Genomic DNA, 12,724 nt, shown 5'->3' on the forward strand with positions numbered 1-12,724 from the left:
TGCTTTCTAAGCAGCAGTATGGCATCTCTCCCCCCCCACAAGCCATCATTTCAAGGGTTCAAGAAGGCAACTCATCAGCCACCAGACTGGCTTGGCCCTATCCTTTTTATTTTGTGTTGTTGACTTGACATACCTGGGCAATTTTCCACTTGGTTGGGAAGGTCGCAGTATTGTAGCTGCACTTGAACAGCTTTGGTAATGGTGCAGTTAGTTTTGGAGCATCAGCATTGTGTTTTACGGCCATGATGTTATTTGGGACACCATCTTTGCTGCACTGAATTTCTTCGGGCCTTACTTTCTGTCCTGAGCAATGAGTCAAATAGGCTGTGGTGGTTGGTGTTGTGATCAGAGATGATGGGAACTGCAGATGCTGGAGAATCCAGGATAACCAAGTGAAGCTGGATGAACACAGATAAACCTTTTGCAGCTTTTGTGCTCCTGTGGTGGTTGGTAGCTGATTTGGAGAGATTCAGTCAGTGTTCTGGAAAAGATGGGCTCTGATTTAGGTTGTAGGGACATGTTTCTTTTCTCTGTTCAAAGTGAGACAACTTAAAGTCGTGGTCCTTTGCAGCCAGGACAGGAACATCAAATGTGGAAATTATCTGAGTGAGAATTGCAAGCAAAGTATCAAGATCAAAAATATTAAAAGTTAATAAACTCTGGTATTTAGTCTATAGGTTTGCTGGAAATGAGAATGGCTTTTAAAAAAAAAGTTGGATTTTGTCATCTGGTTTGGTACAAGAGCTGACAGTGCTTGCGTGTTTTTCAATCAGCTGGAACTGCTGTGTATGAACAAAAACTGGCATGAAAGTAGGGCAGTGCAGTGGCTCAGTGGTTAGAACTGCTGCCTCACAACGCAATGGTCCCAGGTTTGATTCCACCCTCAAGCGACTGTCTGTGTGGAGTTTGCACATCTCCCAATATTTCCGTGGGTTTCCTCCGGGTGCTCCAGTTTCTTCCCACGGTCCAAAGATATGCAGGGTACGAGGACTAGTGATGCTAAATTGCCTAAAGTGCCCAAGGATGTTTAGGTTAAGTGGGTTAGACATGGGAAATGCAGGGGTAGGGGAATGGGTTTGGGTGGGATGCTCTCCAGAGGGGCAATGTGGACTTGTTGGGCTCAATGGCCTGTTTCCACACTGTAGGGACTGTATGACTCTGATGTACTTGCAGGATGGAATGTTGTCAGGTTGGAATGATTTTTGTTCCCATTCATGTACTAAGTGCTACATGTGTATTAGCTACACAAGTTAGTTTATGATTAATCTGTGGGAAAGAGTGCATTTGAAATCCAGTGTTCTTATTTTTATCTTTGCAGTTGGGATGAAACTCACTTTGGAAAAATGGGAAGTTACTATATTAACCAAACGTTTTTTTTTGATGTTCATCCTCCACTAGGCAAGGTATGTATACTCTCATTCACGTAGAATTAACAACAATGAAGCACTCACTGAATAAATCAAAGGTCTCCTTGCATCCCTATTGGATGTAGTAACAACTGTTGTGGGTCTTTTATGATCCTTTATTTTAAATATTCCCACAATCTGAAACAGTTCCTCTACCTTTACTCTTTGCAACCCATTTATAATGTTGGATGTACTCCATCTTCTCTTTGCAAAACACTTCTTAGAGAGGCAAAAAAACACTATTGTCTGCTAATGGCTGAAATCTCAGCTTTGGTGCCATCCTTGTAACCATCTTTATTTCTGTCTCTGATGTGACCTGTTGATTATGTTTGGAGTTCTGCATGTACACATTGGTTAGTATGACTTGACAGACTCCTAAACACAAGATTACTACTTTTAGTTTATGTATCCCTAGACTATTTTTAATTTAAAAAAAACAAAAGAACTATGGATGCTGGAAAGCAGAAACAAAAGCAGCTATTGGCAGGGTCTGGAGAGAAAGCAGGATTAACATTTTAGATCCAGTGTTCCTCCTTCAGATCCCAAACCCTGACCTTGGGTTCTGAAAAAGGGTCACTGGACCCAAAATGGTACCTCTGCTTTCTCTTCACACGTGTTGCCAGACCTACTGAGCTTTTCCAGCAATTTACATTTTTGTCAGTTTTTAATTGCTTTCCTGTCCTAGATGATCACGTTTGTCCCTCTAATTGCACATCCTCTCCATTCAGTTGTTTTGTTTTTGTTCGTAGATGTTAATTGGATTGGCAGGATATCTGACTGGTTATGATGGTACTTTCCCTTTTAAAAAACCTGGAGACAAGTATGACCACCACCATTACTATGGCATGCGAGCGGTAAGACACATTAGTTCGAGAAACAGGCAAATATCAATATACTAAGAAATGTGGTCTCAAAAAAGCCAAAAGAAATTCAAAATAAAAACTGGCCAAAAAGAGTACTAATCTACACAAATTATAATTCAGATATCCCTTGGAAAGAAGGGAACTGAGATCCACCAAACAGTGTGCATTTTTGGACCCAATGATAAGGTTGTTTATGCTAAATGTTACCCTTCTTTATCTGCATTTTATTTTTAGTCAGAAATCAAACTTGATGCTAGAAAAGCCAACATGGATTTGTTGAGTGCAAATCATGATTTAGCTAACTTGCTTGAGCTTTTTGAGGTAATGGGGAGGACTGACAAGGGTTCCACTGTTGATGTATAGAAGGACTTCCAAAAGGCCCACAAAACATTTGTGAGAAAGTGAGTGCTCATGGAAGAAAAGGAATTGTAGCAACACAAATGAAATTAACTATTGTTGTTTTTGTTTTTGAACTGAATGAATGATTGTAGTGACTGGTGTCTGGACTCCTGCTCTTCATGAGATACTAGTGTCCTAGACTTTGGTGTAAAGGGCAGAACGTCAACATTTGTAGATGAAAGAAGTTGAAAAGGATGTCAGTAGAATGAGCAAACAAATGACAGATTAAAATTCAATGCAGAGAAGAGTGAAATGGTTTGTTTTAGTAGGAGGAACATGGAGATCCAGTGCAGAGAAAGTAAAGTTCAGAAGGTGATGCATGAGCAGAGGGTCCTGGACATGTATTAGAATAAGCCTTGAAGGTGATGGGCAGTTTGAGAGCACAATTCAAAAAACATTAGAGAGAATGCCTAAAACGTTTGAGAATGGTTCCAGAGATTACTTAAATGGATAGATTGAGACTGTGTTTGTCCAACAGAAGTGAAAATTGGAAGGAGAAATTCTAAGAGGTGTTAAAAATCAAGAAGCGTATGGACTCTATGTGAAATGGGTTATTCCTATTGAGAGAGAACCGAAAGGCACAAATTTAAGATTCTACAACAGGAACACAAGTACAGCCATTTGGCCATAAGACATAGGAGCAGAGATTAGGCCATTCAGGCCCATTGAGTCTCCTCCGCCATTCAGTCATGGCTGATATGTTTCTCAATCCCATTCTCTTGCCTTCTCCAAGTAGCCTTTGATTCCCTTATACAATGAAGAACCTATCTATAGCTGTCTTAAATGCACTTCATGACCTGGCCTCCACAACCCTCTGTGGCAATGATTTCCACAGATTCACCACTCCGGTTCAGTACATTCCTCCTCATCTCCATTGTCAACTGTCTTCCCTTTATTTTAGTCTGTGGCTATGCCCTCAGGCTCCCGTCTCTGCTGCTAATGGAAACAGCTTCGTAATGTTCACTCGAATCAGCCTTTCGGTATTCTGTAAGTTTGAATTAGATGCCCCCTTTCATCTTTCTAAGCTCCATTGAGTATTTACCCAGAGTCCTCAGACAGAAGTGGGAAGTTGTGTGTGGACCCTGTAGAGATTGGAGAGGTACTAAGTGATCATTTCTCATCTGTTTTCATTGAGGAACAGGAGAATATTATAGAGGAGATGACTGAGTTATGGGCTACTAGAATTGAAAGGATTAAGGTTAGTAAGGAGGAGGTGTTATCAATTCTAGAAGGTGTGAAGGTAGATAAATGCCCTGGGCCAGATGGGATTTTTCCAAGGATCGTCTGGGAGGCTAGGGAGGAGGTGGCGGAGCCTTTGGCCTTGATCTTTGAGTCCTCAATGTTTACAGGTTTAGTACCAGAGGACTGGAGGATTGCAAATGTTGTGCCCTTGTTCAAGAAGGGCAGTCGGGATGACTCAGGTAATTTATAGACCTGTGAGCCTTACGCCTGTTGTAGGAAAAATTTCGGGAAGGATTATAAGAGATAGATAGGTTATATAATCATCTAGCAAGCAACAACTTGCTTGGAGATAGTCAGCATGGATTCATCAAGGATAGGTTGTGTCTCTCAAACCTCATTAATATTCAGCCTGGATTCCGGTCACTAGTGGTATGCCTCTAGGATCTGTTTTGGGACCACTGCTGTTTTGTCATTTTTATAAATGACTTGGACGCAGGCATTGGTGGATGGGTGAGAAAGTTTGCAGATGACACTAAAGTTGGAGTGGTGGACAGTGTGGAAGAATGTTGCAGGTTGCAGGGAGACTTGGATAAACTGCAGAATTGGGCTGAAAGGTGGCAAATGGAGTTTAATACAGATAAATGTGAGGTGATTCACTTTGGGAAGAATAATAGGAAGGCAGAATACCGGGTCAATGGAACAATTCTTGCTAGTGTAGATGTGCAGAGGGATGTTGGTGTCCATGTACATAGATCTCTGAAAGTTGTCACCCAGGTTGATCGTGCTGTTAAGAAGGCTTACGGTGTTTTAGGTTTTATTGGTAGAGGGATTGAGTTCCGGAGCCGTGATGTCATGACGCAATTGTACAAAACGCTAGTGCGGCCTCACTTGGAATATTGCATGCAGTTCTGGTCACCCCATTACAGGAAGGATGTGGAAGCATTGGAAAAGGTGCAGAGGATATTTACCAGGATGTTGCCTGGTCTGGAACGCAGGCCCTAAGAAGAAAGGCCGAGGAACTTGGGTCTGTTCTCATTGGAGAGAAGGAGGCTAAGAGGGGATTTAATAGAGGCGTACAAGATGATCAGAGGATTAGATAGGGTGAACAGTGAGAGTCTCTTTCTGAGGATGATGACGTCAGCTTTAACAAGGGGGCATAGCTACAAATTGAGGTGTGATAGATTGAAGACAAATGTCAGACGCGGGTTCTTTACTCGGAGTGGTATGGGCGTGGAACACCCTGCCTGCCAATGTAATTAACTCAGCCACATTAGAGGCATTTAAACAGTCGTTGGATAAGCATATGGATAATGTAGGGGGAGGGGCTTAGATTAGTTCACAGGTCGGCACAACATCGAGGACCGGAGGGCCCGTTCTGCACTGCATTGTTCTGTGTTCTATGTTCAGTGTTCCTCATATGTTAAGCCTTTCATTCCTGGGATCATGCTTGTGAACCGCCTCTGCACCCAGGCCACAGTTAGCGCGTCCTTCCCGAGGTATGGGGCTCAAATTTGCTCACCGTACTCTCAATGTGGTCTGACCAAAGCTTTACAAAGCCTCCGAAGTGCATCCCTGCTTTTATATTCTAGTCCTCCTGAGATAAATGCCAACACTGCATCTGCCTTCCTAACTACAGACTCAACTTGCAAGTTGACCTTAGGAGAATGCTGCACCAAGACTCCCACGTCTGGATGTGAGTTTGCTTGCTGATCTGGAAGGTTCGTTTTCAGATGTTTCGTCACCATTCTAGGTAACATCATCAGTGAGCCTCCGACAAAGCGCTGGTGTTATGTCCCACTTTCTATTTATCTGGTTAGGTTTCCTTGGGTTGGTGATGTCATTTCCTGCGTTGGTGATGTCATTTCCTGTTCTTCTTCTCAGGGGATGGTAGGTTGGCTCCAAACCCGCATCCAGAACCTCAACCTGAGCTACAAGTCTTCTCAAAACTTGCTAACTCCCACGTCTCTTTGCACATCAGACTTCTGAATTTTCTCCCCATTTAGAACACAGTCTATGCCTCTATTCTTCCTACCATTCTTTACCACATTGTATTCCATCTGCCACTTCTTTGCCCACTCTGCTAACCTGTCTAAATCCTTCTACAGCCTACCCCTATACTACCTGTCCCTCCACCTATCTTTGTATCATTTTCAAAGCCAGATGCTGTCAATTCCTTCATCTAGATCATTAATGTATAAAGTGAAAAGTTTTGGTCACAATACTGACTCTGGTGGAACACTACTCGTCACCGGCTGCCATCCCGAGAAGGACCCTCTTTTTTTGTTTTTTGCTTTCTGCCAGACAACCAGGGAGTGGCAATCTTCAATCCATACTAGTATCTTGCCTCTAACGCCATGGGCCCTTATCTTAGTCAACAGCCTCCTATGCAGCACCATGTCAGAGTTCTTCTGGAAGTCCAGGTGGATAACGTCTGTGGGCTGTTCTTGATCTAACCTGTTCATTACTTCCTGAGAGAATTCGAACAGATTTGTCAGATGTGACCTTCCACGTAACTTCGATGGACCATCTCCCAAGAACATCCTCCTTAAGTACAGTGCCAATTATTTTCCCGAGCCAAAAATGCCACTGCCCTTCCTTTCTTGTCCCCTTTTCATCAGCTGCTATACCCTGCAACATTAAGTTGCCAGTCCTGTCCATCCAAGCCACTTTTCTGTAACAGCTATGATATCCCAGTTCCATGTTCCCGACCATGTCCCAAGTTCATCTGCCTTACCAGTCAGGCCCCTCTCATTGAAGTAAATGTAGTTTTACGTCATTCTCTGCCGAAGTGTTTTCTGTCTTGACGATTAGACTTGCTCCCGTTATCCACTGTGCCAGCCTCAGCTTTTTCTCACTATGGCTTTCGTTGCCACCGATGTAACCCCCACACCACACCTCCCTCCCCGCTTCTCCAGCTGAAAGCCTCCTGAGGAACACTAACAAATTTCTCCACAAGAATATTAGTCTTCTTCCAATTCAGGAGGAAGTGTAGCGTTATAGGCCCTCCAGCAGTCGGACTGGGACTGTTAGTGTTAAGGGCTTAGATGGAGAGGAATTTAACTGTGTTCACGAAAATATTTTGCTTCAGTATGTGGATGTACCTAAGAGAGACATAACTTCCTAACAGAAGGTCACGTTTTGCTAAGTGGGGCAAATGACTGAGCTGAGCTATCAATTGGGGAGCACTTTGGAGCCAGTGATAACAGTTGGCTTTTAAGTAGTTTCGGAAGAGGATGGAATTGATCTTAAAAGGTAAAGTTCTAAATTAGAGGAAGGTCAATTTTGACCCTATTAGGAACTTTCAAAAGTTGGTTGGGGAAGGCTGTTTGCAGGTAGAGTGCAAGGCCTTTAACAGTAAGATAATGAGATTTCATTAATAATGAAATGACTAGAGAAGGTGGGGCTTCGGCCAAGAAGAGGCGTATATCATAGACAGCTGAGATCAGGTGAATCCCTACAAGAGTAAAAAGGCAGTGGGAGTATACTAACTAGGGAAAGCAAGAGGGCAGAAAGGGCACGTGAGAGCTTTGGCCATGAGAGTTAGAGAGAATTCAAAGAATTGTTGAGGGCAAAAGACTAACGAGGGAGACAACAGGGGGCTTAAATATCAACAAGGCCATCAATGTGTGAAACCACAGGAGACGGATGAGGTCTAACAAATATTTTGAATCAGTATTTGCTGTGGAGAAGGATATGGAAGATCGGGAACAAGAGGAAATAAATATCTATCTTAAAAAGTGTTCATATTACAGAAGAGGAAGTGGTAGAGGTCTTAAAACTCTTTAAAAAAAATAGATAAATCCCTGGGACCTCGTCAGGTGTTTCACAGAACTTTGTGGGAAGCTAGAGAAGAGACTGCTGGGCTCCTTGTTGTGATATTAGCTCCTTGGTTGCTGCAGTTGAGGTGCCACAAGATTGGAGGTTGGCTAATGCGGTACCATTACTTAAGAGAGGCCAGGGAACTATAGACGGGTACCCTTAAGTCAGTAATGTTTAAGTTGTTGGAGGGAATTATGAAGGACAGGATTCCCATGCATTTGGAAAAGCACGGGATTTACTGAGGGAAGCGAGAGAGGAAATAGCCAGGGCCTGAACAGATATCTTTGCAACGTCCTTAGACACGGGTGAGGTCCCAGAGGACCGGAGACTTGTTAACGTTGTCGCCTTGTTTAAGAAGGGCAGCAAGGATAATCCAGGCAATTATCGAACGGTGAGCCTGACGTCAGTGGTAGGGAAGCTACTGGAGAAGATACTGAGGGATAGGATCTATTCCCATTTGGAAGAAAATGGGCTTATCAGTGATAGGCAACATGGTTTTGTGCAGGGAAGGTCATGTCTTACCAACTTGATAGAATTCTTTGAGGACGTGACAAAGTTGATTGATAGAAAGGCTGTAGATGTCATATACATGGACTTCAGTAAGGCGTTTGATAAGGTTCCCCATGGCAGGCTGATGGAGAAAGTGAAGTCACATGGGGTCCAGGGTGTGCTGGCTAGATGGATTAAAAAAAACTGGACAGGCAACAGGATACAAAGATTAATAGTAGAAGGGAGCTTCTCAAATTGGAGACCTGTGACTAGTGGTGTTCCACAGGGATCTGTGCTGGGACCACTGTTGTTTGTGATATACGTGAATGACTTGGAGGAAGGTGTAGGTAGTCTGATCAGCAAGTTGGCAGATGACACTAAGGTTGGTGAAGTAGCAAGTAGTGAAGGGGACTGTCAGAGACTACAGCAGAATATAGATAGATTGGAGAGTTGGGAAGCTAAATGGCAGATGGAGTTCAATCCGGGCAAATGCGGGGTGATGCATTTTGGACGATCAAATTCAAGGGCGAACTTTACAGTAAATGGAAAAGCCCGAGGGAAAATTGATGAACAGAGAGATCTGGGTGTTCAGGTCCATGGTTCCCTGAAGGTGACAACGCAGGTCAATAGGGTGATCAAGAAGGCATATGGCATGCTTTCCTCCAAAGTCGTTAGCTTTATTCTTTGCCCAAGGGACTTATCTGCCTTTAGCCCCATTAGTTGTCAAATACTATTTCTCCAGTGAAGGTGACAGTATTCTTTAGTATTAATGGAATGTTAAAGCATCTTTGACCATAAAGACTGCTCAATTTTTGTTTAACTCCTCAGACACTTCCTTGTTCTTCATAACCATCTCCTCAGATCCATTTTCTAAGGCGGCTGTGCTCACTTTAGACACTGTGCCTTCTTTTATGTTTGAAGAAGCCCTTATTGTCAGCTTTTATATTCCTCTTTGGTTTGCTGTCAGTTTATTTTCTCTATCTTGATTAAACCTCCTTTTCCTAGATTCCAAATTTATCCCAGTTTTCAGGGTTACCACTGACCTCTTCCGCCTCCTTACGCTTTTTCTTTCAATTTATCACTCACCTTAACTGCCTTGACCATGATTGGTTTATCCATAGAGATGTGGCCTAACTAACATCTTGTACGGCTGCAACATGACTTGCCAACTTTTACACTCAGTGCCCTTACTGAGGGAGGCAAGCATGCTATATGTTGCCTATACCACCTTATCTACTTAGGTTGCTACTTCCAAGAAGCTATGGACTTGCACCCAAGATCCCCCTCTATATCAGTGCTCCGGAGAGTCCTGCCATAAACTGTATGTTTGTCTCCTGAATTTGACCTCGCAAAATGCATCACTTCACACTTGTCCAGATTAAACTCTTTCTACCACTATTCTGCCCAACTTTCCAACTGATGTGTATCATTTGACAACCTTCCTCACTGTCCACAATTCTATCAATTTTCACGTCTGGAAACTTACTAATTAAGCTGGATGTGCCCCTTTGTGGCTAAAGGAATCAAGGCCTATGGAGAGTAAGCAGGAGTGGGATACTGAAATCACATGATTTGCTGTGATCATAATAAATGGTGGTGCAGGCTTGAAGGTCCAAATGACCTAGTGCACCGATTTTCCATGTTGGTTTTTTTAATCAGACCACCTCACTTTCTAAGCTGAAGCCATCTTCAGCTGCTTCATCAATGGCCTTCCCTCTATCATACAGGCAGAGGTGTGGATATTTGCCAATGTTCAGTACCATTCACAACTCCTCAGTTACTGAAGCAGTCTGTTTTTCAAATGCAACAAGATCTGGACAGTATCCAGACATGGGCTGACAAATGGCAAGTAACTTCACCCCACACAAATACCATCCTATGACCATCACCAATATGACAATTTGATCACTGCCCCTTGAAGTTCAATGGTATTTCCCTCTGACATCAGTCCCAGTCCTGCCCACATGTAACCCATCCACTTTGTAGTGGCCCCATCTTGTCCGAGAACCAGTCGCCAAGTCCCAGTAATCTGGAAACTTCTTGCACGATTTTTCCAGCCATGTATTCAGCTGATATATCTCGCTTTTTGTGGTTTTACTTGCATATGGCACTGGTAGAAATCCTGAGATTACTAACTTTTGAGGCCCTACTTTTTAATTAATTTTCTCAATCTTTATATTTAACTTTTAGGACTTTATCCTTTTTATTAAACCTGTGGCAATGGGACTGATGTGTACCATGACCACTGGCTTGTGCATCTTCCCTCTCCAGAATGTTCTGAGATATCCTCGACCTAGCACCAGGGAGGCAACGTGCTTCATGCAGTTTTGTTTGCAGTCACAAAAACACTTAGCTGTTCCCCTCACAATGCAATCCTCCCTTACATTCCTATCCTTCTTTCTCCTCTCGCACAGTCAAGCCAGTAATCATGCACCAAATTCTGATGTTACTCGTTTTTCCCTGAGAGGCTGTTGGGTTTCCTAAACTGCCTGCCTAAATCTCTTAGTCTGCCTGGCAGTCACCCTTTCCCTTTCAGTATGTGGAGTCAGTCTATAGTGTCACCACGTTTCTGTACAGGCTATCCACGATTGTCTCAGCTTCACAGACACTCCAGCATATCCCCAGTTATTGCTGTAGCTGTGAAACCAGCACTTCCAGAAGCAACAGTTTGGGACACTTCCTGCACCATGTTGGCCCTAGAAACTGGAATTGTGCCTGTCTACCTATGTAGAACAGGAGAAGCAAAGCATGGCTTTGACCCTTCTTACCATGAGTTACTCCTTTGGCGTAAACCTTTGAAAGGCGTCTTAAAATCAAACAGGAGCAAATACTTCAGGGCTGTTTTTCGCTGGACCTTGTAAAAACAGAATATAGACTTTACAAACTATTGGCTGCACAACAAAATACTACACAAACTGGAAGCATTAATAGAAGAGAAAAGAAAAAAAAAATTACAGCACAGGAACAGGCCCTTCAGCCCGCCAAGCCAGATCCTCTGTCTAACCTCATCTATTTTCTAAGGGTCTGTGTCCGTTTGCTCCCCGCCCATCCATGAACCATTCCAGATACATCTTAAAAGACACTAACGTGGCTGCGTCCACCACTTCCGCTGGCAACATGTTCCAGGCACCCACCACCCTCTGTGTAAAGAACTTTCCACGCATATCTCCCTTAAACTTTCCTCCTCTCATTTTGAACTCATGACCCATAGTAATTGAGTCCCCCACTCTGTGGGGGGAAGCTGTCTATACCCCTCATGATTTTGTAGACCTCAATCAGGTCCCCCCTCAATCTGTCTTTCTAATGGAAATAATCCTAATCTACTCAACCTTTCTTCATAGCACCCTCCATTCCAGACAACTTCCTGGTGAACCTCCTCTGCAAAGCATCCACATCCTTTTGCTAATGTGGTGACCAGAACTGTACACAGTACTCTAAACTTGGCTGAACCAAAGTCTTATACAACTGTAACATGACCTGCCAACTCTTGTACTCAATACCCCACCCAATGAAGGAAAGCATGCCATATGCCTTCTTGATCACCCTATTGACCTGCGTTGTCACCTTCAGGGAACAATGGACCTGAACACCCAGATCTCTCTGTTCATCAATTTTCCCTCAGACTTTTCCATTTACTGTAAAGTTCGCCCTTGAATTTGATCGTCCAAAATGCATCACCCCGCATTTGCCCGGATTGAACTCCATCTGCCATTTATCTTCCCAACTCTCCAATCTATCTATATTCTGCTGTAGTCTCTGACAGTCCCCTTCACTACCTGCTACTTCTCCAATCTTAGTGTCATCTGCCAACTTGCTGATCAGACTACCTGCACCTTCCTCCAAGTCATTCACGTATATCACAAACAACAGTGGTCCCAGCACAGATCCCTGTGGAACACCACTAGTCACAGGTCTCCAATTTGAGAAGCTCCCTTCTACCATTAATCTCTGTATCCTGTTGTCCAGCCAGTTTTTTTATCCATCTAGCCAGCACACCCTGGACCCCATGTGACTTCACTTTCTCCATCAGCCTGCCATGGGGAACCTTATCAAACGCCTTACTGAAGTCCATGTATATGACATTTACAGCCTTTCCCTCATCAATCAACTTTGTCACGTCCTCAAAATTCTATTAAGTGGTTAAGACATGACCTTCCCTGCACAAAACTACGTTGCCTATCACTGATATTCCCATTTTCTTCCAAATGGGAATAAATCCTATCCCTCAGTATCTTCTTCAGTGGCTTTCCAACCACTGACGTCAGGCTCACCGTTCGATAATTGCCTGGATTATCCTTGCTACCCTTCTTAAACAAGGGGACAACATTAGCATGTCTCCAGTCCTTTGGGACCTCCCCCCGTGTCCAAGGACGCTGCAAAGATATCTGTTAAGGCCCCAGCAATTTCCTCTCTCGCTTCCCTCACAAACCTGGGATAGATCCCGTCCGGACCAGGGGACTTGTCCACCTTAATGTCTTTTCGGATTGCCAACACTTCCTCCTTCCTTATGTCAACTTGACCTAGAGTAAGCAAACATCTAACCCTAACTTCAACATCTGTCATGTC

The 12,724-nt window shown here is 43.5% G+C and overlaps 1 protein-coding gene across 5 annotated transcripts in view; it reads left to right on the plus strand.

The window, feature by feature from the left end:
* pomt2 (protein-O-mannosyltransferase 2) overlaps positions 1-12,724 on the plus strand; it is a 171,769-nt gene that overhangs the window by 5,588 nt on the left and 153,457 nt on the right. For all 5 annotated transcript variants that reach the window (XR_009446209.1, XM_059648869.1, XM_048537901.2 and 2 more), the window contains exons 2-3: positions 1,319-1,403; positions 2,156-2,260. Coding sequence is in view for 4 of the 5 variants with exons in the window: in XM_059648869.1 (XP_059504852.1) it covers positions 1,319-1,403; positions 2,156-2,260 (190 nt within the window). In the remaining variant the exon portion in view is untranslated. The remainder of the gene's footprint in view (positions 1-1,318; positions 1,404-2,155; positions 2,261-12,724) is intronic.

Source organism: Stegostoma tigrinum, chromosome 10 (assembly GCF_030684315.1).
Source record: "Stegostoma tigrinum isolate sSteTig4 chromosome 10, sSteTig4.hap1, whole genome shotgun sequence".
NCBI lineage: Eukaryota > Metazoa > Chordata > Chondrichthyes > Orectolobiformes > Stegostomatidae > Stegostoma > Stegostoma tigrinum.